Source organism: Ylistrum balloti, unplaced genomic scaffold, assembly GCF_031769215.1.
Source record: "Ylistrum balloti isolate Yb309-2 unplaced genomic scaffold, AGI_CSIRO_Ybal_v1 Utg370152, whole genome shotgun sequence".
NCBI lineage: Eukaryota > Metazoa > Mollusca > Bivalvia > Pectinida > Pectinidae > Ylistrum > Ylistrum balloti.
In genome coordinates this window covers 967,988-993,992 of record NW_026782152.1, presented here as the reverse complement: position 1 = coordinate 993,992, position 26,005 = coordinate 967,988, and the positions used below count along the sequence as shown (strand labels likewise).

The window sequence follows — 26,005 nt, the reverse complement described above, 5'->3', positions numbered from 1 at the left end:
TTTCGAGGTCCTTACAACAATGTCACTTAATATATAACACTTGCTGTTTCGTCAGATAGAAATCTAACCCTAAAATACTGCGACCCAGTTTGTTAATATTTGTAATTTTTATTGCAGCTTATTTGTACAATCTGAAAGAGCTATGTAAACGATTAAGTGTTGATATTTCAAATGTGGTCGAAATATGACGTTTGTTTTACGCTGGACTGCGAACTTTTTCAGAACAATCTAAACGAAAACCTCCTAGTAAAAATATTGACGATGATGATGTCGGCGCCATCACTGCAGAAAGAGTAACAACAATATAAGTAGTTTGGCCTCGTCAACTATTAGCTGTAGGAAAAGGATTGGAAAGAAAAAGTATGCTTGGTGTTCATTTCAAACTTTGTTAAATGAAAATATCTTTGTTGAAAGTTTAAAGCTCACCTCTACATCCTACATACGGGTTCCCAGTAAAGCCAGATTTACAGTAACACTTGTTGTCCGAGGTCCTACAATAGGCATTTGTCTTGCATTTTCCATCACACGGTACTGCAATGAAGTAATAAATCATTTCGTAGATTTGTGAAGATTTCAACTCAGTTTCGATTCTATTAAAGAATAATTTGTACCCTTGACCAATTTATTTCAAGCATTTTCATTCATCACTTCAACAAAACTATGTTTTGGAATAACTTCGAATTCTGTTCTGTAATCATATCATTAAAAGTGCTGCCAGAGGTCAGAAAACTATTACGAAGTAAAATTCTACAACGATTATTAGAATACAGGAATCCGGACACTTGTTTGATTGGACATTATAAGATTACCTTTGCATCCTACATACGGGTTTCCTATGAAGCCAGATTTACAGTAACACTTGTTGTCCGAAGTCTTACAGTAGGCATTCGCTTTGCATTTACCATAACACGGGACTGAAACATTAATATTTCTTTAACGCAGACACTTAGAATTATGTCTTGGCTATTCTGCGTATTTGGTATGTTCAAAATATAAAATCTTATTAACAGCAGGCAATATTTTTGAGATTGTAAGTTCATATCCAAGTAAGCAGAAAAACACGCCAAGTGTTGGTATCAATTAACCGACCTCAGAAACATGCTTGATTATTTACATACCTTTACATCCTACATACGGGTTCCCAGTAAAGCCATATTTACAGTAACACTTGTTGTCTGATGCCCTACAGTAGGCATTCGTCTTACATTTACCATCACATGGAACTGTAACATTCCATGAAAATGTCAATAAAGAATAATTACGAAAAGTTTATTGTAGATTTCGTTTCCTACGTTAAAACATCATTCAAAGAATTAATATGGTTAAAATGAATGATGTATTGTATTAATAAATGTATATAATACTATAACATACCTTTACATCCTACATACGGGTTCCCTATGAATCCAGATTTACAGTAACATTTGTTGTCCGATGTCCTACAGTAGGCATTTGTCTTACATTTACCATCACACGGGACTGATAACAAAAAAAGAAGCTCTTGAAAAAAAAATACGATGATTTTCACTAAAAATACAATTGATTTGATTCAATAAAAGGAATAATGAAAGTTCTGGAGAATGTGAATACAGATTATATTGAATTGGAAACGAAAGACACAAATTAACAAAATTCGTTTATTTAGAAAGCAATTGTGACCAATGATATCAGGGCGTATTTTTCTGTTGCTACTTTATTCACCTCTACATCCTACATACGGGTTCCCAGTAAAACCAGATTTACAGTAACACTTGTTGTCCGAGGTCCTGCAGTAGGCATTCTCTTTACATTTACCATAACACGGGACTGAAACAGAAATATTTCTAAATAGCAAACACGAAGAATTAAACCTTGGCAATTCAGCATATTTGGTATGTAGGAAATACTAAATTTTATATACAGCAGGCAGCCTTTTTATATTGTAATTGTATATTCAATTCAGGAGCAAAACATGCAAAGTGCATGGTGTCATATCATCGAATATTAACATACCTCGACATCCAACATACGGGTTCCCTGTAAAGCCAGATTTACAGTAACATTTGTTGTCCGAGGTCCTACAGTAGGCATTTGTCTTACATTTACCATAACACGGGACTGGAATTGAACATTTTTGTTATGAATATACGATCATCACCATTATCAATACATCAACACTGCCATCATCATCATTATTATCATCATTACTACAACAATGTATCACCAATCATCGTCATCAGTTATCATGTTAACTTATTTTGGACTATCACTTATTTGTTAAGGTCACCTGACCTAACACGAAAATCATAGGTCTAGTTTTTCAGCATCCCTAATTTTCAGAGTCCGTTCACAGTAAACGTTGGAAGATACTCTTTACAGGATGGATATGTTTAAATGTCCGCTATATTTTATGCCATCAGATCTTCCTTTTGAGTCTGGACCTTTTAAAAGCAAGATTTATATTAAAAAATTCAAAGTAAAATGTTGGTGACGCCGAATAAGTAACACCACATATTTGCGTTCGCGATAGTTCGTTACCGTCACGACAACAAAGACAGAGTATCGGAATCGTGTCTTACTTCGTTCTGTTAGCACAAACAAAGGAAATAAAAATTATTAAAACAAACTTTATGATTGATATACATTTCAGACAATATTATTGGGAAGGTTTTCAGTCTTTAAAGTCCAACTTAATTTAGAACTTGTTGTACGAACTCCTACAGAAATGATTTTCAAAAACTTTTTAATCAAATGAAACATTAATTAATTATCCCATTTATGAAGATTATTTTCTATATAGACTTTGATACAAAGAAATGCAATTTTTATATTGTCCATTTCTTTGGAATGCCATTCATCGCATCATTTCATTTAATAAAACATGTCCTATTGTTATGTAGTCTTGTAGTTTTTCCTGTCATGTTTATATGGAACACATACCTGGGTCGCAAGAACTAAACCCATCGCCTATATACCCAGTCTTACACACACACACTGAATCTATTCGAATAGCATTTTCACAACACCGGGGTAGTTTAGGATCTGAAATCAAGAAAAAAACACTTGCTCTCTTATCATGTATGTATCGCATTGCTGTCTTTTTCATTATATATTCACTGATATCAACAAGTATACCTAATATGCTGTCTAAATTCAGAAAAAATGTAATAAATATATAACGGCCAAGACACAATCACATACAAAACAATATTTTTTAGACATCGTGTACAACTCTGGTTACCGCTTGTTTATCAAGATAGTTTCGATATTTCATTCGATCACGTTGGATAGTCCTCAGTCGCCTCCTTGGTTTATAATTTAGGCCCTTAGTATCACTGACGTGTCCTAGAAGGACGAAAGAGCTGTTTGATGCAGTTCAATGCATTGTTTAGCTCCAGTAGATCAGTTATGTGATTTTGTAAGTATTTATAAATCAAACTTGAGATCAATATAGTCTTCAAATCATTTTATGTGTCTTTGGGTGTTTTAATTGTTTCAGCTTTAAAAGATACGTTGGTAATTTCTATTAGAATCAACTTTTGATTCCTATTATGTTCCAGTTTATTAAAACAGATTTAACTTTAACCATTAGTTAATCTGTTCGTCCATTTTTTTATTTATATATTCGATTTAGAAAGTGTTTTATTTTTAAACCTTGTTATACATATATTACAAAACGTTTCTGAATATGCTGAAACCTGCATGTTAATTCAAAAGTCTTTATTTGCATTATATTAATATAATTCAGTTTACAATGACATTTGTAAAAACCAAAGTCATGTGTTGCAAAGAAACTTTAAATAGAAAATGGTCATTACCTTAATGCTATTTAAAAAAAATAGTATACAGCTTTTTCGCATTTATTTCTTTACGCTTTTTGAAATGCTAACTTGTTTCAGAAAATGAATGCTACATAAAACATTATTTTGTAAATGTAAGTCCACAAGAAGCGATCACGTGTAATTGTACAGAATATAATTAACGATTCATGCTCATAGAAAGATATATAAACACAAGTATCATTTGTCTTACCTTGGACACATCCAGTAGAGCAGTACGGATCCCCGGAATAGCCAGGACTGCATTTACATCTATTGTCGTCAGGGTCACACCAGGAGTTTTTGGAACAGGCGCCATGACAATTATCCCCTTAAAAATGTGGTAAAAAAAGTAATCGTTTAGCAAAGTAAATATTGTCACTGTCTCAAAACTAAGATAATGTAATACTTCCAAAATTTTCTCTTTTTTTTTATATATATATTTATATATCTAAACACACTTTGATATACGTACATGCCAGAGTATTTTGTATTCCAAAAAAGAAAGAAAACGCCACGAATGGAAGTGGAAACATCCTTCACAGGTTTAGTTTAGGTTTGACGGAATGCAAGGCTTTTATACATCGACAACGACTACGCATGCACAAACATATATTTAACATCTGTCTCTGACTCTTGCTTGAATTTTTGTATAGTCAAGGAATGCCCAACTTGACAGAAAGAAATAGCCAGTATTGAAAATGAAAATCTGGTTGAAAAACGAAGATATTAAATCTTTCATAAAGGGACAATAAAGTACACAACACTTTCTTTAATTTACGTATAAAAAATGTTGTGGGACGAAAGGAACACCTGTCGGTTAATACCAGATTTTCAGGCAATAATACCTGTTGTAAAACATACTTTTCGGTATAAATAACAATGCTAAGTACGTCTTTTACTGAGAAGAAATACCAAACGTTGTTCGTTTAGCAATAACGCAAAGAAAGGTAGGGTCCGACCTGATGAAGGATGATACCATATTTTTATGACCAATAGTCAATACTATAAATGCTACAACATAGTGGAGCTTGAAGAGGAAATCAACAACCTGAAATCCATCCAATCATGTGCTTGACTGCGATATACATTTTACTACAATTCTCCTGTCTTAAACTGGACGTGTGCTTATATTCGTTACCAGATACGACCTTGTGCAGAATAGTGAATGCATTTTTTCAGCCAAATCATGCGAATTTGTCACATGTCATAATTGTTTTTAATCTTGATATTTAGTCTATATTTCGCACTTCAGAAAACGTATTATTTAAGTGGTCAACTCTCAGGATTTTTTAAAAATATACATTGCACATATTCTATAATGTTTTTTTCTTTAGATAAAAAAAGCATGTATCCTTGATTATCAAATTTGATATGCTGTTGTTTTTTCAAAGCAAGTATATAAATTCAATAAATTCGCTTATGAATTTACATTTTGTTTATATATGATAACTTATTTCATTACGAATTGCCAAAAATAAGTTTGGAAAGCGTGTTGTTTACAACACCTACAATTAGTTGTAAAAAATGTTGTTTATGACATAGTTAAAAACAAACCCAACAAACTGAATATTTGATCAGTGTTGAATAGCTCTTTTGCTGAACGGATTGAGAACTGACCGGTTGAATGGTTGAAAAAATTTTTTTACCTGTGGAAAAAAATAACTCATCTATGTAAATCTTATGTCATTAAGATAAACTTCACAAACATATCAAGTAATTATGTTAACTGTAACGTACGAAAAACTAATCAAGGTAATTTTAAAGCCACACCATTTCCCGTTTATTGCTCGAGAAGCTTCGTCACTTTCGGAAAGCCGTGAAGCGTGAAATTTTACCTAATACAGGACATTATTTGTTTTAATAAAATGTACATAAATAATAAATTACTTTATTTGACTGTAACTATGTATGTGTTTTTCTGAAGTTTCTTTGACCACTTGCGAGAATTCATAAAACAAACTTATATACCAATAAGAATCTTATCGGTGAAAGTTCCTTTTTAAGCAGTTAAAAGCAGTTAACCAGGAAAATTGATATTCCTATAAATAACCTGTATTCTGAACGATGATAACACATCCATTACTTAACTACTATTGATTTCAGATAAGAAAATAAAACACTGTTATTGGTTATATCAATCATTGCCCACTTTTAAATGTTATATTTTCTCCGGTAAAACAAGTGAAATAATTGAGTTTTGTAATCAAATATTATTGTTACCGACATAATTCTTGTTTTTTATAAAAGGAAAAGAACCATTCCCAATTTGGTATGTAACTTTTTGGTCTAAAATGGTAATAGATATTGCTCGCAAGAATATTCAAATATATTACAACCCACTGACAACCACCTGTTCAGTTACGATCTGATGTCAATGCAATGTTCAACTACTTACAACGTAAATAAATCGCATTAAATTGCTTATCCCTTTAACATGAGTGTAATGCACCATATGCTGCCTATAACTTATATGGGGACTTAATTTTATTGGTAAATCAAATGACATTCTAATCTTATCTTTTTGTTTAGCTGGATTCGGTCTCTTTATGGTTTAGAAGTACATTTGCACGTCAAATCAACCGATGGTATTAACAAGCACAAAGCACAATCACCAATTAATAATTATGAATCGTGTTAGAGACGAAAAAAGGACAATATACCGCTAAGGTGATTTGTGAAAACGCAAGAAACAAGATGACATGAATATAAAAAAATCATAGATTTTGGTACTTTTTCGCGGAATTTCACAACGTGGATGAGTATGGTTTAATAAATACACATTTACAAATTTTAAAAGTTTGCCGACATATGAATTCGTTGTTAAATATTATCCTTAGACCAAAAGAAAACAAAAGCCCCTCTAAAATTTTTGGTTTTACAGTATGTATGATTTACTATATTGGTGTGGGTAGAAAGAAACATCTGTCGGTTTTAATGCCTGTTAGATAAGTTATAATACATGATGTAGAACTTGTGTTCTTTAGTAGGTAACCATACATAAATACATATTTTACTCAAAAGCAATATCAAAGGCTGTACATGGAAGAAAGGTAAAGGTAGGATCGACTTCAATGAATAATGAAAACATTCCATCTGGCGTATCAAAGCAAAATTATTCGTTCACACATACATAAGTACATTTTTTATCATTAAGGTTTACATTTGGAACTAAGCGCAATCCCATTGCCAAACTATGTCATAACTAGAATGATTTCTTTCCTTTCATTATGCCCTTCTATGTCTTTATAACATTTAGTCCCTTCCCATCACTGAAGACAAACTATGCCAAAATGAGATTAGTTTCTTAAACTATATTTAGACCCTTGACACCACTGATAAGTCTCGGGGAAAATGACTGCATGATGTAGATTAATTCATTAATTATAATGTGTCTTATTCTAAGTTTTTATTGAATGATTTTTTTTGGTACAACATGTTTAAGAAAGTATTCCCATACAATGTATGACGCCAAATTTACAAGACAAATTTATATCAATATAGTTGTATTTACCCTTGTTAATTTGCTGGAACTTTCATTTTCATGTTTGTGTGAGTAATACGGAATAGGCGAATTGGTTGTACATCTTGATATGTTATACTAACGAGCATCAAACACACCCAGCTCTATATCACACAAAGAAATAGAATACTTTTCAAACTTTAAACTTCAACCCTGACAGCGAGGTCAACAATTGGTAGCCAGTGAGTCGTTAACAGAGTTATATTGTGACTGTTAAGGAACGACAACTATGGCAAGAATTGGTTTAACATGTCTGATTTTTCCCGAAGAGACCCATATACATCATAATCATTTATTGCAATTTTGCCAGTGAAATATAGGAATTTCTTAATTTGTTAAAAAAAAATAAGGGCATTACTACAGTGATGATACAATAATTCTTATATCATTACTAGAGATGATATAACTTTTCCATTGATGATATACATGTAACTTTCGCTAATTTGACTAACCAGAGGAATACGTCTTAGTAACTGCATGGAAACGCACCTATTTTGCTCTTTGGTCTCGAAGCGAGGATTGAATAAGGTTTTCTATCAAATAATTCCAGCGTACATTTCTGGCTCTCTCCGATTTTGTATAACAAAACAGTTTTGTAAGCGGGTCTTACCAGATAGCAGCATAATACAATCAGCCTTTATTCAAAATGGCGTCGTCTTGTTTTTCAAGTGTAGCCCATAACTATTTGACGTCAAAGCACGTGCTTATATTTCTCAAACAACTCTTTCTCTTATGTTTGGATCGACTTCCTTTTTTATGTTTCCCCTTTATAAAATGAAGTTTTAGAAAGTAATGCTTTCCCGTTGAATATCATATTTATATATATCTTGTATAACATATTTATTTGAATGTTTCACGAGTGCAAAGACATCCTATTATACTCGTAAAATATATATGATATTCAACGAAACCATTAAATGTACAAGACAGATATTTAAGTAGTGGTTACCTCCCTTCCATAATAATTAGATTTTATGGGCTAACCATCGACTCGGTTAATTATACCTAGGCAGCCGAACCTTGGTCTTTTCAACGACAAAAATCAATTGCTGTACGATTAAATACCACGATAGTGTTATTCGCCTTCCCATTACTAACATTAAAGTGTCTCTCTTTATATTCTGTTACAACTTACGTCATTGGAATTCCGAGTACGGAAGTTAATTTAGTTTCGTTTTCGATTCTGTGACATGTACGTTTCATATATCAAAATAGTGGTAAATCAAGACTCTTCACAGAGGTAGGTTCTTTATATCATTTGTTTAGTTTATTTTCTTATTAATATTACACATCAGAAGATAATTAATACACGTGTATATCTGTTCTAAAAATCTTTGTATTGAGATCGGGCAGCCATCACGAAGACGACACTCGAGTGAATTCGTGGACGGCTGTTTAAAATCAGCACACATTCGACAACCTTTTTAACAATACACGTATTTATATCAAATATGTTCTGTTAATATTGAGTAATTAAGATAAAGCGCACGGAATTGTCGTAATGCTATATTAATTTTTAATATTTCCAATTTCTGAACGAAACATGTTTATGCATATTTTAGTATGAGTACAAATATGTTGTCAACGCTTCGATAGGCAAAGCTATTCATATATAAGATATACAACACGGAGTGCATCCAGGCCCAAGTACACGAGTAGTGTGTAAGTTGATATGTAAATCAAGTATTACAAAGGTACTGCTATACAATACATTCGTTCGGTTAACCCTGGCGGATGATCTCGGTGCCGTTTGATACCGATCAATAGTTACGGAATAAACCGAGCGACCAACGACAACTCTCGACGGATAAGAAAAAAAATGTAAACATTTAGATGGCACATATGATAACAAAGCCCTGGTAGAAATATGGAAATCAACGCAACAAGTCAATTTACTGAAGGAAAATATCTGTTTCAACATTAAGTTACATTAAAAGATGATTAGTCACTTGTTCACAGTACACTTAGATAAAACGTGCTGACAACAATAATTAAGACATGCTTACTACGGTTATACTATCAATCATCAAAACGAACAAACATATCCTTCCTTCATAACATCGACATAACGCGACGATTAGATTGCTTTTTTTAATTTATCAATATTATTATTATAACTGATAAGAAATATTCATATATTACTGTATCTTAACTATCTAGCTCCAGGGTGTTTATTGAAGCTTAAGAAACAAAAACATACTTTCAGTGGAACCTTGTTATCGCGATCATGTATAACTCGAAGGCTCTGTTTGATTCAAAACATTTTGTCGATCTTGCCTAACTTTACAAAAAACATCCGAACTTTCTTAAATCAAATACTCCGTTGTCTCGAAGTTTGTTCATGGTCCCGCCGAGTTCGAAATAACAAGGTTCAACTGTATTACCTGTTTGCTGAGTTTTATCCTATGTTTGTATTTGCAAAATATCAGTTCTTTTGTGTGAAAATGTGTTTACAAACATCATGAAATCTATCCTCCCATGCCGATTGAAAGGTTACTGTAAATCAGTCCCAAACACAGGCTTTTTCTAAACTGCGTACATTTGCTTATTTACACAATTTATTCAAGAAGTATCTTTCCAAACATACAAAGAAGAAATTGTGTCAATACTATTTTTATTTATTAATAGTATAATCTGGTTATATTGATCTTAAATTAACTTTACTCATCATCGGTAATCAAATTGATTTTATAGTATTTAAAATAAATGAAGCGCTTACTTAGCTATTGTTAAATCTCCATTCAGCTTGGATTTGAATTTAAATAGCGTGTGTAAAATTTGTACAATGTCCCCGTGAAGTTAGATAATCTAATTCAGTCTAATTTCCTCAAATCAGTTGTACAGTCGTTACAGTCATTAACATAGAAATTGGCTTTTCTATATAAATACTTATCAGATTTTTTTTCCTATACCTGGTGTGATAAACTGATCTTAAGACAACTAGAATTAATCTCGCTGTTATGAATATATTACATATTGCTATTGCTACAATTTGATATACGTATTACAATAACATCCCAACGATCCATTTTCTTTGTTGAAGATTTGCCGAAATGAGATGTACAACAGACCATGGCCAAGATCACACCTGATCACCAGAGATAAAAAATGCCTGGGATAATGGAGACATTTGGTGATATTAATGAAGGTTCCATCATCTGACGAGGCATTAGTAGTCAACTTTCTGTCATGGAATCACAACAGGAGCAAAAGGAAGCACGTTTCAAAGACCCTTCTGAGGATCCTCCCAATCACCAAACGCGAAAGATACTTTTACAGCATGGAGAAACTGTGAATAAAACGGAGGATCCAACGCCTCAACCAGATTCTACAGAGCATCAAACTACCCACGGTTCATCAGTATCCCAACTTGAAGCCGAAACTACCCACAATTCATCAGCATCCCAGAATGGAGCCGAAACTACGAACAATCCATTAGCATCCCAAAATGGAGCAGAAACTACGAACAATGCATTAGCATCCCAGAATGGAGCCGAAACTACGAACAATCCATTAGCATCCCAAAATGAAGCCGAAACTACCAACAATTCATCATCTTCTCAAAACCAAGATCAACAAACATCAAAGCAGGAGAAGCCGAAACTACCAAGTAGGAAGAATAGGAAGAAACAAAAAGCACCGAGTAAAACACCTGAACAAAGGCACACCTACCATGGTCTGTGCGATGTTATATTCCACTATTTGTCTAATAATGAGTCTGCAAGGCGGTTTCTCCACAGTTATCTTCCGTCAAACGTCACAGTCGTTAAACAAAAACCAGACGAAGAAGGTGAGAGTCATACATTGTTTATATCTCATTCGTAACTATGTACCACAATATGCTTTTATCCGTATTTCCTTTGATATTGATAGAGTTTTCGAACTCAAACCCGTTGTAATGTCATTTAAATTTAATATTACAGGCGAGAAATGTTTTGCTGATTGTAATCAAAGTTTAAAGTCGACGCTTGACCTGCCCAAAGGAACCATTGTACAGGATCTTGAAACATTGCTATTTCGTGCTTGGTTTAATTACCAGGAAGATTCCGAGAAGTTAGCATGGATGGAAGTTATCCCTGCAGAACGTCGGGCTTACCAGATATCCAACAAGCTTTCGTCTGTTAGTAGTGTCGATAGTGTGGTGTCAGGAGGTGCCATGATATCGCCAACTGTATTCATTAAGCACTGGTCGGTAGCTGGCACAGTGCAAGTCACTTTTGAACATGATAATGAACTTTTATCTGTTACCCGGAAACGCGGTTTTGGCACCGAAGAAGTCATGGAAATAGCTTACAGTATTTTAAGCGACACTATGATAGCACATCACAACAGAAATGCCTGGCACATTTATGTTGGACTAAAATATCCACCGAAAATTATCGAAAAATCTAAAAGACCTAAATCTGACCAGATGGAAGAGAAAAGGATGGTCCATCTCACTTCTGTCACGCGAGAAAACATAGGCTTTACCTCTGTTCTATGTTTAGATGTGCCTGATAACAAGAAAGAACAACCGTCGCCATCGACATCCACAGACCAAAATAGCATGTGGACACTTATGGCAAGATTGAAAAGGCATGGATTTTCAATTTCCTATGCCAATGTGTCCGTCAAAGACCCCGAGAATCGTCAAGTTAATAAAATAAAATTCGACACTTTCGATCTTAACTATGCGTGGGAAAGTCTCCTCGCTTGTGGCTTTAAAGTGACAGACGCTATAACAGAACAGTCATTGGCGTTATTGGAGCAAAAGAAATCTGTACTGATTCCGGAGGTATTCCAGGAAATGACAAGCAGTGCTGACAACAGCCAATTTTTTGAATTCGATAGAATTCTTACTAAAAGCCAAGAGAGATTTGACCATTTGAGCGTTCCAGATGAGAGAAAAGAACTTCCATCTCACTTTTCTATGACAAGACGAATAGTTGTCACTCCAACTCGTATGATTCCACTCCGGAAAGAACCGATTGTTCAAAACAGGATTATTCGAAAGTACGATGACGACTTTTTCGTCCGCGTGATATTCCGTGATGAAGATTTCACTAGACTGAGCGCAACTCGTTCAGAAGGATTCAAAAACATTACAAATCGTCTTCAAGAATTTATGGACCATGGATTCCAAATTGGCGATAGAAAGTACGAGTTTTTAGCCTGCTCAAACAGTCAGTTACGTGAACATGGAGTGTGGTTCGTTTGTCCTAACAACGGTGAGACGGCAGAAAGCATCAGGTTCGCGGCTGGTGATCTGACTAAAGAGACATGTGTTGCCACGTATGTGTCTCGCATGGGATTATGTTTCTCAGCATCCCGAGCTACTGTGGAGGTTGATGTAGATCGCGGTTCAGTTAAGTTCATTGATGACGTGAAATTGGGATCCTACTGCTTCACAGATGGCATAGGGAAGATTTCAGTACCCTTAGCGAAAAAGGTATCGTAGGCGAATTCATCTTCATCTGTAATCTTTCCCTTTTTGTATAGCTTTTATATGATTTTTAAGTAAAATAAGTGAAAAAATGTTCGCTTACGATCGTGTCTATCAATATGTTTAATTCATTTTTCTATATAACTCCAACACCAATCAAAAAATTCACAGAGAATAAATAGGATACCGAAAAATCTATGTAACATCAAGATTAGTAGAAAATATGTGATTCAAAAGCATACTTTCTTAGGTATAATCTTCTTTCTTTAAATTCTTTTTTTCAATTTTCACGCGTTTTTAGGTTGCTGGTTCCTTGAAGATGGATCCGGTGCCTTCGGCATTTCAGATCCGCTACGGTGGTTGCAAAGGTGTAATCGCCATGGATCCCACTCTTGGAAAGACAGAGCAAATCCATATCCGTGGCAGCATGCGCAAATTCGAATCTCCCTCTAAAAACCTAGAAATATTGCAGACAACTCATCCTGGTAATATTTTGTTCATCAAAATGAAATATACCGGGTATATATAATTAACTGAAATTAATCTAATTGTCATCTTTGTAATCTGTAAACATATTTCCAATGTATCAATTTCATTTCAAATCACCAGGTCAGTTGCACTTAAACAGACAAGTGATCACTTTGATGTCAGGACTGGGAGTCCCAGACAACGTTTTCATGTCGCTTCAAGAGAAGATGCTTTTTAACATTGCTGACATGCTGCTCGAAAATAAGAGGGCCTTACGTGCGCTATCCGAGGTGAGTTCCCTAAACAGTTTATAAGATAATAGCTCTCAGCATTGGTGTAAGCTGACATGTACACTCATTCTCCGATACAGCCGAATTATTCAATTTCTGAAAATGGGAGAAAACACATCAATTTGCTCATGCCATCTACTGCAAATAACTTGTATTTCGCTTGGGATTTAATTTCGCGTCAATCGCAACTTCAAATCCGTTCGCGATTATTTGTAAGTAAATAAAATATTCATTCTTTGGTTACCAATATCGGAGTCTAGGTCTCTGATAGCACCACCATTCGCGAATTTTAAGCCATTTTGAGATCAGCGTTCGCGAAATCATGTATTTGCCAATATGTCTGAAAAGGTAAATTTGCAAATAGAGTATTCGCGAAAACTAAATAATTTAAAGTATTGTTAACGTCACCGGAATCATTTTGTTATCACAATGACTTACTTTTAAGAGATATATAGGTAGTAGTTATAATTATAATCAAGAACGCTCCAAACCAAACCAATATGTGACGGAAAAAATATCGAAAACTAAGGCACCTCCCTTTGATAAAATTACAGGTCGTCATCTTGTAATCGTACTAATTATGATCCAATTATAAAACTACAAGATACGTATTAGTGAAAGAGAATGGTCAAATGTAAGTTTTAGTAAGAGATCTGAACAGGTGCTAATTTTATCATAGATACAGATTTGAAAATGTGAGTTCAGGTTTATAAGCTGCTGGGATTTGTTAACGGCAGTCTAAACTTCATTTTGCATAAAATTCGCTCGTTATCGGATTCGCCACATTTCATGTTGCTTTTAAAGAGTGTTTTTGTTTCTAAGTTGTAAAATTATTTAGACTCGATTAAGACTATGTAAATCAATATTTTGTCAAAATTAAATGGGGCAAAACATTTTCTAGTATATAATGACTTTTGGAGACTGATTTAAAGATGTTTAAAGTAAATGAATTACCTGTAGTGTTGGATATTTAACATTCATCTTTGTATTTTCAGAACGTCTCACAAACGTTTTGATTACAGGAATAATGAATATCAGCTTTGAAATATTGTAAATGTTGGTATTCTCGGTGGATTATGTTTTCTCTTTTTTCTGAGATGATATAAAATCACTGAAAATATATACATTGAACATCCACTTTATAAGCAAACTCATTGTTTCCTTTATGCCTTCCTTAAAAATAACACTCTTCCTTCATCAAGCTATTACAAACATGCATCATCGTTTAAAGTATTAAAAGAAGACATGTTAATTTGTCAGCCTCGTTGTTAATTTTGAAAATAATTAACTTCATCATATACATCTTGGTCTTTATTTCTGATGTTTCTTCGGTCCTTTGCAGTTTCACTTTATCCGACAAATCTTGTTAGTTGGGTTGTTGTTCCTTACAGGTCAACATTGGAATGAAGTACATGGACCTAATGAGGGCTGGGATTTCTTTTATTGACGAGGCGTTCTTTAGGTCAATATTAATGACAATATACAAACGCAAACTCGCCGAGTTGATTCGAAAGACGAGAATCGAGATAGATTATGATCAAGGAAGGAGCATGATGGGCACTACTGACGAAACGGGGACATTGGAGTACGGACAAATCTTTGTCTCTTACACACAGCACGACGGGATGAATTTCAGAGGTATAACAATTCTTGACACCGAAGTTGTCGTTGCTAAAAACCCCTGTTTCCATCCAGGAGATCTGCGGAAGTTTAAGGCAGTGGATGTGCCTGGATTGCATCACCACGTTGATTGCATCGTGTTTCCTCAAAAAGGACATCGACCACATCCAGACGAGATGTCTGGTTCAGACTTAGATGGAGATATGTACTTTGTGTGCTGGGATAAGCAGATGCATCCCTTAGGGGAAAACAAAACAGCTATGGACTTCCAAATTCCGAACAAATCAAAATTACCCCGACCAGTCCAAGTATCAGATGTCACACATTTTATATCAGAGTACATTAGAAATGATCAGCTTGGCGTTATTGCTAATGCACACGTTGTCCATGCAGATATTAAAGATATCTTCTGTGAGGAATGCATCAATCTGTCGAGGAAACACTCAGATGCCGTTGACTTTCCAAAAACTGGGGTTGTACCAGAGATGACTCAAGACTTGAGATGTGAAAAGTACCCGGATTTCATGATGAAATCGGACAAACCTCGTTATACATCCAACAAGGTATTAGGTAAATTATTTCGCCAGTGTAGATCTTTGGAGCATGCACACAGTCGTACATATGAAATAGATCTTCTTCAACACGCAACTGTTATTGATCCAGACATGATATATCCGGGATATGAGACATATTTAGAATCCGCACAACTTTCGTATGACATGTATAATGAGAAAATCTTACAGCTGATGTCTCTGTATGGTGTGGAAACTGAAGCAGAAATTGTCACAGGTATTATACAGAAGCTAAAGAAGAAGCGTGGTTATCTTCAGAATGAAAAATATGAATTGGGGAAAGTTATTCAGGGTAAAATGAGCGTGATTAGGCAAAACGTGCGAGCAGACTTCTTTGAGGAGTTCGGCGAAGAAATGCTATACCCATCAAATTCCGAAGATAATAAGAGGAAAATCCTGGCTAAGGCGTCAGCATGGTACATTGTTGCCTATGATGTTAAGTTTCAGAAAGTCAGCACAGGTAAGCGCCTTGTCAGTTTTCCCTGGATTATAAGCGAGATCCTGTCTGAGATGAAATCGGATGCAGAGTCTTCAACAAGAGACGAAATCAAGGACATAAAGCTTGATCAAGAACGGCCAGTCCTTGCTCAAATCGGTTCATCGATACTTCGACATTTCGATATGAGACATGAAGACCGGGATGAGACGTTTCGTTTTCTTCATGAATGTTTCGGCATGCTTCATGGCCACCTATATCACAATGTTAACAAAGAGATAAAGCTGTCAATTACAGGAATGCAATCATTGTGTCTGATGGACATATACACGAGCGAAATTGATGTTTGTCTCGATTTCCCTCAGCGGTTGTCAAAAGAAGACTTCACTCGTCGCGTAAAGTATGGTATGAGATCCTACCAGAATGTATCTCCAGTGTCATATGTAATCCCAACAAATGATGATCCAGTTACAGTAACGTTTTCACAAAACACCATCGATAAGAACAGAACGGACTTTATCCGTCAAGAACTCCAGAAACGTCCATACTATACGCTTATTTTAACTTTTCTCCTTGACTGGGGGAGGAAGTTTGGACTCGTTGGCAGAAACAGACATGCATTGTTCAATGAAATAGTGTTTGTGATGCTTGTCCTAAAACTCCTGTCAGATGCAGACAGCAACCCAACAGCAGCGCCTGTAGACCTGAACAAAAGTTGGTTTCCAGGAAAGATATCATCAAATGATCAGGCCAACACAGCTAGTCTTCTACTAACCGTCTTGAGAACGTTTAATTCTCTACTGAATGAGGACAAGAATGGAATGTTTAAGATATCTTTGCCAGACCCGACAGATACTAACAGTCGACGGCTTCTATTCCCTGGCAAGATAGACTGGAGGAAATACAAACACCTCACGGAAGAAATTCTCTTCGTTTACCAGGAAATCGCAAAAAACAGATCTGTCAGTGCCTTCTTCGACCAAAACATCATTGAAGAAGATCATCTGATGATAAACCTGCCGTTAGATATCTGGGGATCTGTAATGTTCGCAGAAACATATACTGCTAGACGATTATCGGCGGACACAGGTGCCGAAATCAGCATTCGCAGAAAGACATATAGAGACACTCCCGGGCTTATACTAGAGGCGTGGGGAACTCGAGAGCAGTTATGGGATGTCCAGCATTCCTTACAAAACCTCAATGACAAATCATCAAAGTTTATCACTACCGCGGCTCGTGACAAAGCTTTTATTGGTGGCGCCTTCAAGCGTTTATTCTACGGGTCCACCGGCCCTGATCAGCAACTCACATTCGAACGTTATCAAGGGAGGTGTCAACCAGCGCACAAGGAGATCCCATTATACATTGCGTCTGTAGACTCGTCCAACCAGGATAACGGAAAATCCTTGGAAATGTTCAAAGAAGTATTCAGGACACAGATAGAGCTTATCCGACAAGATTTTGAGAGTACATATCATGGGGAACTACGGATTGCAATCACATTTGGAATATACTACATATTCTATGTCGACAATCCCCAATTCACCATTTCAGAATTGGAAATGGAAATGAATGGCAATACCTACCGAAAGGAAGAGAAATTAGAACTCAACCCATCGGGACGTGGCAGATGGCGAAATCGCAAAAGGCATAGCAGGTTTACGAAGCCAAGACCAAGACACATACGGACCTCCTTTATGCCATTGGAATGTGACAAAAACAATGTCAGTGCTTTTCTGCTCAACAAGTTTTTCCGAGAGCAGCATGAAGAAGTGAAATTTCACGCAACATTCAAAATGGGTAATCAAGATTATGGAAAACGACACGAAGGTCAAGTTGTTCTTGACAAAGATCTCAGATTCATTGAACTACGTCTTTCAGACTTGAAGTGGATGGCAGTAGATGTCTGTCGTGGCTATGCCGACATGTCCAATACTAGGAAACGTCTTGATGTACGGTGTAAGCTGCAATCAAGACGCCTCATGGATTTGGAGGGTGTGCGAGAGATGACTGACACGAAAATGCTTTTAGACCCTGACAACACCGTTCTGCTTCAGCCCAAACCGAATATTCTGTATGTCTGTCAGGAGTTTAAGGACAGGGTACCATTCGTAAGAGAGAAGCACGTTAGAACGTATCATTATGACGGACCAGTGACCGATTACAACATATGGAAAGATATGAGTATTGAAATAGCAAGAGTGCTAGAATACTCAATACCAGATGCTAGTGGCCGGTTCCAAGACATGGTTGAGAAACAGGAAGTCACAGTAATTCCCAAACTTCCCTCATTAGAGACAGAAGACACCGAGTGGGAACAGTATGCAGAAGATGTCTGGGAACTAATTGAACATCTAGGCGAACAGTTCGATTCGGACATTTCGTAGACGTTTATCCAATAGAACTGCATTATGTTGCAATTCCGATAGACTTAATCAGCATACACCGTTGACTACACATTCCTGCTACATACAATAAGTACGTAGGTTTTGGGTCCTGCATGTATGTTTGTCTGAATTTTACATGTAAAAGTAAAAGTACTGCGCGTCAGTTTTCATACAGTTTAACACCTACGCAGTATTTCACCAGCCAAAACATACATCACAGTGGATTGAGAATTCATCTAGTAGAATGTAGTTGACCAGGTCGTAGATAAAAGAAAACCTTAACCAGACCATATAATCAATAGACATTTTCTATTTTTGAAAATCATTAACAAAGGTTAAAATGTCAACGATTTATCAATTCAGGTTATCACAACATCAGGTAAAAGGGTCGAAGTCAAAATTTCGAAATGAGCCTAAGCTCACCTTATCATTGATATATTTTAACCACTAGTTTCTTTTTTTTCAAAAATCTTATTCATTTAATCAACTTCATATCAAGAAGATTTTTTATCTCACGAAATTAATTGAAAATGATGTATTTATGCACTTTCATGTTCTTTGTAAATACTTTTATATCAATTTTTATCGTTCTGTTATCATCATCGTATGTCACATTACACCATTATGTCTTGTTGTGGTGATAGTGCGGTTAAATAAACGCCACACCCATATTTCATGGGGTTTTTCACATCTGAATTTACTAAGTAACACTTCCCATGTCCCTTGGTATACCTGTAAAGAAATACATATATCTATTTGTACCGCTATAAAAATATACACCTGTACATCAACACGCACACCTACATATACAATACACACATCTACCTGTATAACAATATACACACCTAGATATACAACACACAAACCTACCTATACAACAATATACAAATCTACATATACAACAATACACGGACCTACATATACAACAATACACACATATACCTTTACAACAATACACAAACCTACATATACAAGAATACACACATCTACCTGTACAACAACACGCACACCTATATATATAACAATACACACATCTACATATACAACAACACCCACACCTACATATACAACAATAAACACACCTACCTGTACAACAATACACACACCTACATATGCAACAATACACACATCTACCTGTACAACAACACGCACACCTACATATATAACAATACACATATCTACCTGTACAACAACACGCACACCTACATATACAACAATATACACATATACCTTTACACCAATACACATACCTAGATATACAACAATACACAAACCTACATAAACAACAACACGCACACCTACATATACAACAATACACACATCTACATATACAACAATACACAAACCTACATATACAACAATACACACATATACCTTTACACCAATACACATACCTAGATATACAACAATACACAAACCTACATAAACAACAACACGCACACCTAGATATACGACAATACACAAACCTACAACAATAAACAACAATACACCTACACATACACACCACATACATATACAACAACATATACCTTTACAACAATACACAAACCTACACAAACCACATACATATACACACCTACATATACAACAACACACACACCTACATATACAACAATACACACATCTACCTGTACAACAACACGCACACCTACATATATAACAATACACATATCTACCTGTACAACAATATACACACCTACATAGACAACAATACAAACATCTACCTGTACAACAACACGCACACCTACACATACAACAATACACACATCTACCTGTACAACAATATACACACCTACACATACAACAATACACACATCTACCTGTACAACAATATACAAATCTTCATATACAACAATACACACATCTACCTGTACAACAACACGCACACCTACATATACAACAATACATACATCTACCTGTACAACAATATACACACCTACACATACAACAATACACACATCTACCTTTACAACAATATACAAATCTACATATACAACACACACACCTACATATACAACAATACACACATCTACCTTTACAACAATACACAAACCTACATATACAACAATACACACATCTACCTGTACAACAACACACACACCTACATATACAACAATACACAGACCTGCATATACAACAATACACACATATACCTTTACACCAATACACATACCTAGATATACAACAATACACAAACCTACATAAACAACAACACGCACACCTAGATATGCAACAATACACAAACCTACATAAACAACAACACGCACACCTACATATATAACAATACACACATCTACCTGTACAACAATATACACACCTACATATGCAACAATACACACATCTACCTGTACAACAACACGCACACCTACATATATAACAATACACACATCTCCCTGTACAACAATATACACACCTACACATACAACAATACAACAACCTGTACAACAATACACAAACCTACATATACAACAATACACACATCTACCTGTACAACAACACGCACACCTACATATACAACAATACACACACCTACATATACAACAATATACACACCTACATATACAACAATACACACACCTACCTGTACAACAATACACAAACCTACATATACAACAATACATACACTTACCTGTACAACAATACACACACCTACATATACAACAACACACACACCTACCTGTAAAACAATATACACACCTACGTGTTTAATAATGCATATATTTATCTGTGCAATGTCTATAACATTACACCTGATTACCTGTACAATTATACACATACCTATCCATAAAGAAATATGTTTGACTATCTGTGTGGTATTACAAATGTTTATAAGTTACCAACTGATACCTAGGTAGTCATGTTAATATATGGATAAGACGGTGCTAAATTCTTAAAAGGTCAACCTTGAACGAAAACACCTGGTAATTATTAACGACATATTAATGACATCATGCATTGTTTTTTTTATATAATTAACAAAAAGATGATTTAAGAGATTGAATATAGCATATGCTAACAACATATTATAAAGTTTAATATTTGAGGGTTTCTAATTTTCGCTATTTTCAACGGTTGAATAAAGTCACGAAAAATTGATACCTTGAAAATATAATTGATGAAGAAAAACAATGTCCATTCTATTGCTTTCGCAAAAAGTGCATCCCTTTTAGATTAAGCATATGATAAAACTGCGATATTTTGACTATAGCGAATTAAAGCAGTCGTTACTGTATTAACACATGGAAGTTAGCTGGTAAATTAACTGATACATGACCAGCCGATTTCAAATGACCGTGAGAAATAGTTAAGTTCGTAATTAATTCGAGACCTTTCATGTTTTTTTTTACATTTTACATTTTATACAAAAAGCATTTTACATTTTTTTTTTTTATTTTTGATTTCTTTGTGTCCACTTATAATCGTATTGATTCCAGAAGTACATAACTTAGATTTATTTCGGATTTTTATTTTTTTAGTTATTATGACAACTTGTCTGAATCTAGCAGACCTAGTGGAAGACAAGAGGAGAGAAGAGTAGGTAACATATATTTTGCCAGGATATTATGAGATGGTTATAAGACTAGATTTCGTTCTTACACTCGAATATTTCGCCCAGGCTTATTTTCACTCTCCCATCAAAATATCTGTCTTCACCCAATGTTAAATTCACCCGAAACATAATATGATATATTTCAGCTTTATCATGAAACTTTGGTTGATTTCATTTCGCCTTATGCACAAAAGGGCGAAATGATCGGAATTTAGATATGGCGAATTTTCTCCCGTGTGCAGTTAATGTTTATACTCTATTTTTAGATATTACCACTCAAAGGTTATTATCTCCCTTTTATCATTAGTTTTTTTAAATCAATGACGTTTCAACATATCTATTGACTAACCCGTACTAACTTATGTTCTTTTATCTTTATCTATGATGTTTATTTTAAATTACATATTCATAGCAGAAGGTTTACATACTTAGAGTCTGCCGTCTTATCATTTTTTGTGTGTGTTTTTGTGTCTTTCTATACCTATGTATGATTACATAGCCAACGTCACAATCACAGTAGCTTATTTTCCATTTTAATTTTATACTTATTCGTCTGATAATTACAGTGATTTTTTTCATTTCCAAGTTGATTTAAATGCAAATCGGTTATTTTCTGTATGCTATATCGTTATTTTTTATATACGATATAGATTTTATCGATTTCCGTTTGCGCCTGTTTATAAAAAATCTTTATATAAGTAATCTTTGTAGCGAGTGTGATAATGCAAACGTACTTAATTTGGCACAATCAAATTTTAGCGCAGTAGTATTTTTACGTAAATTAGCTCAATGATAAACATGCGCATGAGCAACAATTTTTATATAGAAGCTGCAATTAATTTCATCACATTTTAGCCAATACTTTTACCGCGAAAAACACTAACATATAATCACCGTTAAATAGGAACGTTTTCTGTGACAATGATTAATTAATCTTCATTGCGTGTCTTATTAGTGTCAAAACAGTACTTACTTCCGCCGATTGCAAGCGATTGCTGTTAAAATATATATGTCATGTTTGAATGGTAAAGACAGATGATATAATTCCTATCGTAAAACACTGGCATTCTGAATATCTTTTGTTTTGCTTTCGTTTTACGCTAATACTGGGAAAGCTATTTATTGACCTAGATTTACGTTTACAGAAAACACCGACGCCCTGTTTTCGCAGAACAGAGCGTATTCCACGAATTACGAAGGGGAGTAGTTTCACTTTGTATGCAGGTCATGGCTCTGTTCCAGCTGTGAATAGCCTACTCGACAGGTGGTGCGCACGTGTGTACTACTGTTAGTTAAGCAGATCCAGTACTGATGCAAACTTGTGAAAGAATATCTACATTACAGATAATCTTTCATTGCTCTCACCTTTAAATGAAGGGAACATGAAAACATGTAAATTAGTACACATTCTGTAATACAATGGCATTGTATCATTGTATTACTACAATATTTCACTAAATACTAGAAGATCTAAATATTTTATTAGAGCCTCAAGATTTCGTCTGCGTTTGATAGTTTTCAATAAACCATGTTTGAAATTCATATGGCGTTGTCTTTTATATGCTATTTTAAGTGAAGTAGCTGAATATAAACACGACAGTCTCACTGGTACCTCTAGACAACAGCTCCAAGAGAGATCTGGCGTTCACCATGAAATAAACTTATCTTTATCCTTTATTTCCCTTCTTTCCAAAATAAACGTAGAATCAATTATTTCGTTATATACAAAAGATCCTAGAGTGATCTTGGCGTTCACAATCGGATGCTCGATATATTTTACATACTTTTCCCTTCGATTTCCTTTTCCCTTTAATGATTTGATAAGATGAAATCTATAGAGAGTTTTAACAAGAACTTTCTGTGAAATAGCATACAAATTGTAACTGTTCAAATTCAGATGATCGTCGCTTAGTCATTTTGCTTTTCTGAACCAGACACTAAAATGGATGAAGTAATTTGGGGCCAAAAGAAACAAACGGTTCCTACACTCCATGACTGAGAAATATCCCTGACGTGTTTTTTAAAAAATATTTCCAAAACGAACTTTAAAAATAACCACGGAAATGCGGAACGTCATATTAGGTTTAATATCCCTACTGAAACAGTAATTTTCAAGAAAGGGATATTCGGGCCCGATATTGATTGCTCTTTGTTCTTTGGATTTTTTCCTTTTTATTTTGATTTTCTGATCTGTCCCAAAATAAGGAGCACAATAAGAGACCAAGGAGATTCTCAAGAGTCAAATTTTAGAAAGAACCTCCCAGTCGATCTGAAGAACTAGCTATAACAAACTTTCAAACCACCTATCAGACAAGTTTTTAATCAGTTCTATTATCAAAATGACACACTTGGGGACCAAGTGAAACCCAAATACTAAATATAAGAAAGTCCCATAAAGTATTTCCTGAGAAATAACGATAAAAATATCTTATTGCTTAAATCCAAGATGGCCACTTTCACGCGATATATCCCAAGATGGGGAATGCACATCTACACAATTAGACAAGTCAATATATGAAATCTGAGAATGTTCTATTATTTCTCCCGAAAGCGAGATAGCATAATAGACCTGGAACAAATAGAGACCACGAGGAACATACAGTTTAAATTTGATCCACCATACACTTCTTAAGAAACGGAGATATTTTGTTTTGTTTACGAACGAACCGATAATAGACACGGAGCGATTTAAGAATAGAAGCTCCAGTTGATGCGTAGATAATAATTCGTCGCATGTTGATCAATTTAATGTTTGGTACAACCAATTGAGGAATTAATTTAATGTTTGGTACAACCAATTGAGGAATCAATTTAATGTTTGGTAAAACCAATTGAGGATGGAGTTTACTGCAAAATGAAGTTTTACGTGATACAAAATAATGATCTGTATCTCTTCTCACAAACTCACAGTAGGATTATAAATATTCAAGTGATATAGCACATACATGGCAAAAATCAATCATAAAGTATTAATATTAATAACATAACACACAGAGTTAAAATTTGTAAATGCAGCTTAATTGCGCCCTTCCCCCCCCCTCCCCTCCTCAATTACGACTGACGGAAGCGGACACTTAAGAATAAGACTGATATAAGCATTAGTGATTCATTATATATGACGTGTGTATGTGATACTCTTCTGCAAGGAACAGTCTTGTAATTGCTCCTATAACCGTATTTAATTTCAATTAAATAAAGTATTCATTATCCACAATGCAATATGTCATTTTGAATGCGTATTGTCGTCCTTTCAATGACAACAATAATGATGTCATAGAAATCACGCGCTTGTATGCCTAAATAATTTATTATGGCTAAGGTAGTATTGATTTCCATTATAAAATGGCATTGACATTGGCGTTGCACTTTAACATATATAAGTTACCTGTACTATTGTTGAAAAATGCTTATGTGGCGTATTTTTCAATAGGCTTATCTTATGAGTTTTTGTCAAGTTAAAGTACACCTGTTTTACAAAGCATTATCATTGCGTAGCGCAGGGTGACCGAAATCTTACCGAAACCAGAATAAATGTGACGTCTGGTTTCACTATGTGCCAAGCAAAGATTTTACCAGGAAGTTCTTAACCAGTGCTTTGACAACACACGTGGCTCAGCGTTTCTTTATAACAGAGATTCCCGGAGGTAATTGTAATAAGACACACAAGGAAATATGTTAACTAACAGAATTTAGAGGCTAAGACGAACTGTACATATACACATAACCATGGAATGACTGACAATGTCATATGTGACAGCTGGTACTAATGATCAGACAGACAATTATAAGGTACACTATTGAATATAAATTGATTACATGAGGGATTACAAAAACTCAGAGCTACAGAGGGTAATGGTGATTATTAAGAGTACTACGCGAGAATTACGGGTTTGGAAAATACCCTATTGTAACAATTACACTTTCTCACATCCTGAGA

General features: G+C 34.9%; 2 protein-coding genes across 2 annotated transcripts; one reads left to right on the top strand and one right to left on the bottom strand.

Moving 5' to 3' along the window:
- Window positions 1-415: 415 nt before the first annotated feature.
- LOC132550844 (multiple epidermal growth factor-like domains protein 10) lies at window positions 416-4,779 on the bottom strand. The gene is made up of 8 exons (XM_060214937.1): window positions 4,713-4,779; window positions 4,012-4,128; window positions 1,993-2,097; window positions 1,702-1,806; window positions 1,375-1,479; window positions 1,119-1,223; window positions 810-914; window positions 416-531 (listed from the first exon to the last, which is right to left on the bottom strand). Exons 1-8 carry the CDS (start codon window positions 4,777-4,779, stop codon window positions 416-418), a joined length of 825 nt encoding a protein of 274 aa, XP_060070920.1.
- Window positions 4,780-10,509: 5,730 nt separating this feature from the next.
- LOC132550843 (uncharacterized) lies at window positions 10,510-18,518 on the top strand. The gene is made up of 5 exons (XM_060214936.1): window positions 10,510-11,110; window positions 11,244-12,748; window positions 13,044-13,227; window positions 13,352-13,500; window positions 14,892-18,518. Exons 1-5 carry the CDS (start codon window positions 10,510-10,512, stop codon window positions 18,516-18,518), a joined length of 6,066 nt encoding a protein of 2,021 aa, XP_060070919.1.
- The last annotated feature ends 7,487 nt before the right edge of the window (window positions 18,519-26,005 follow it).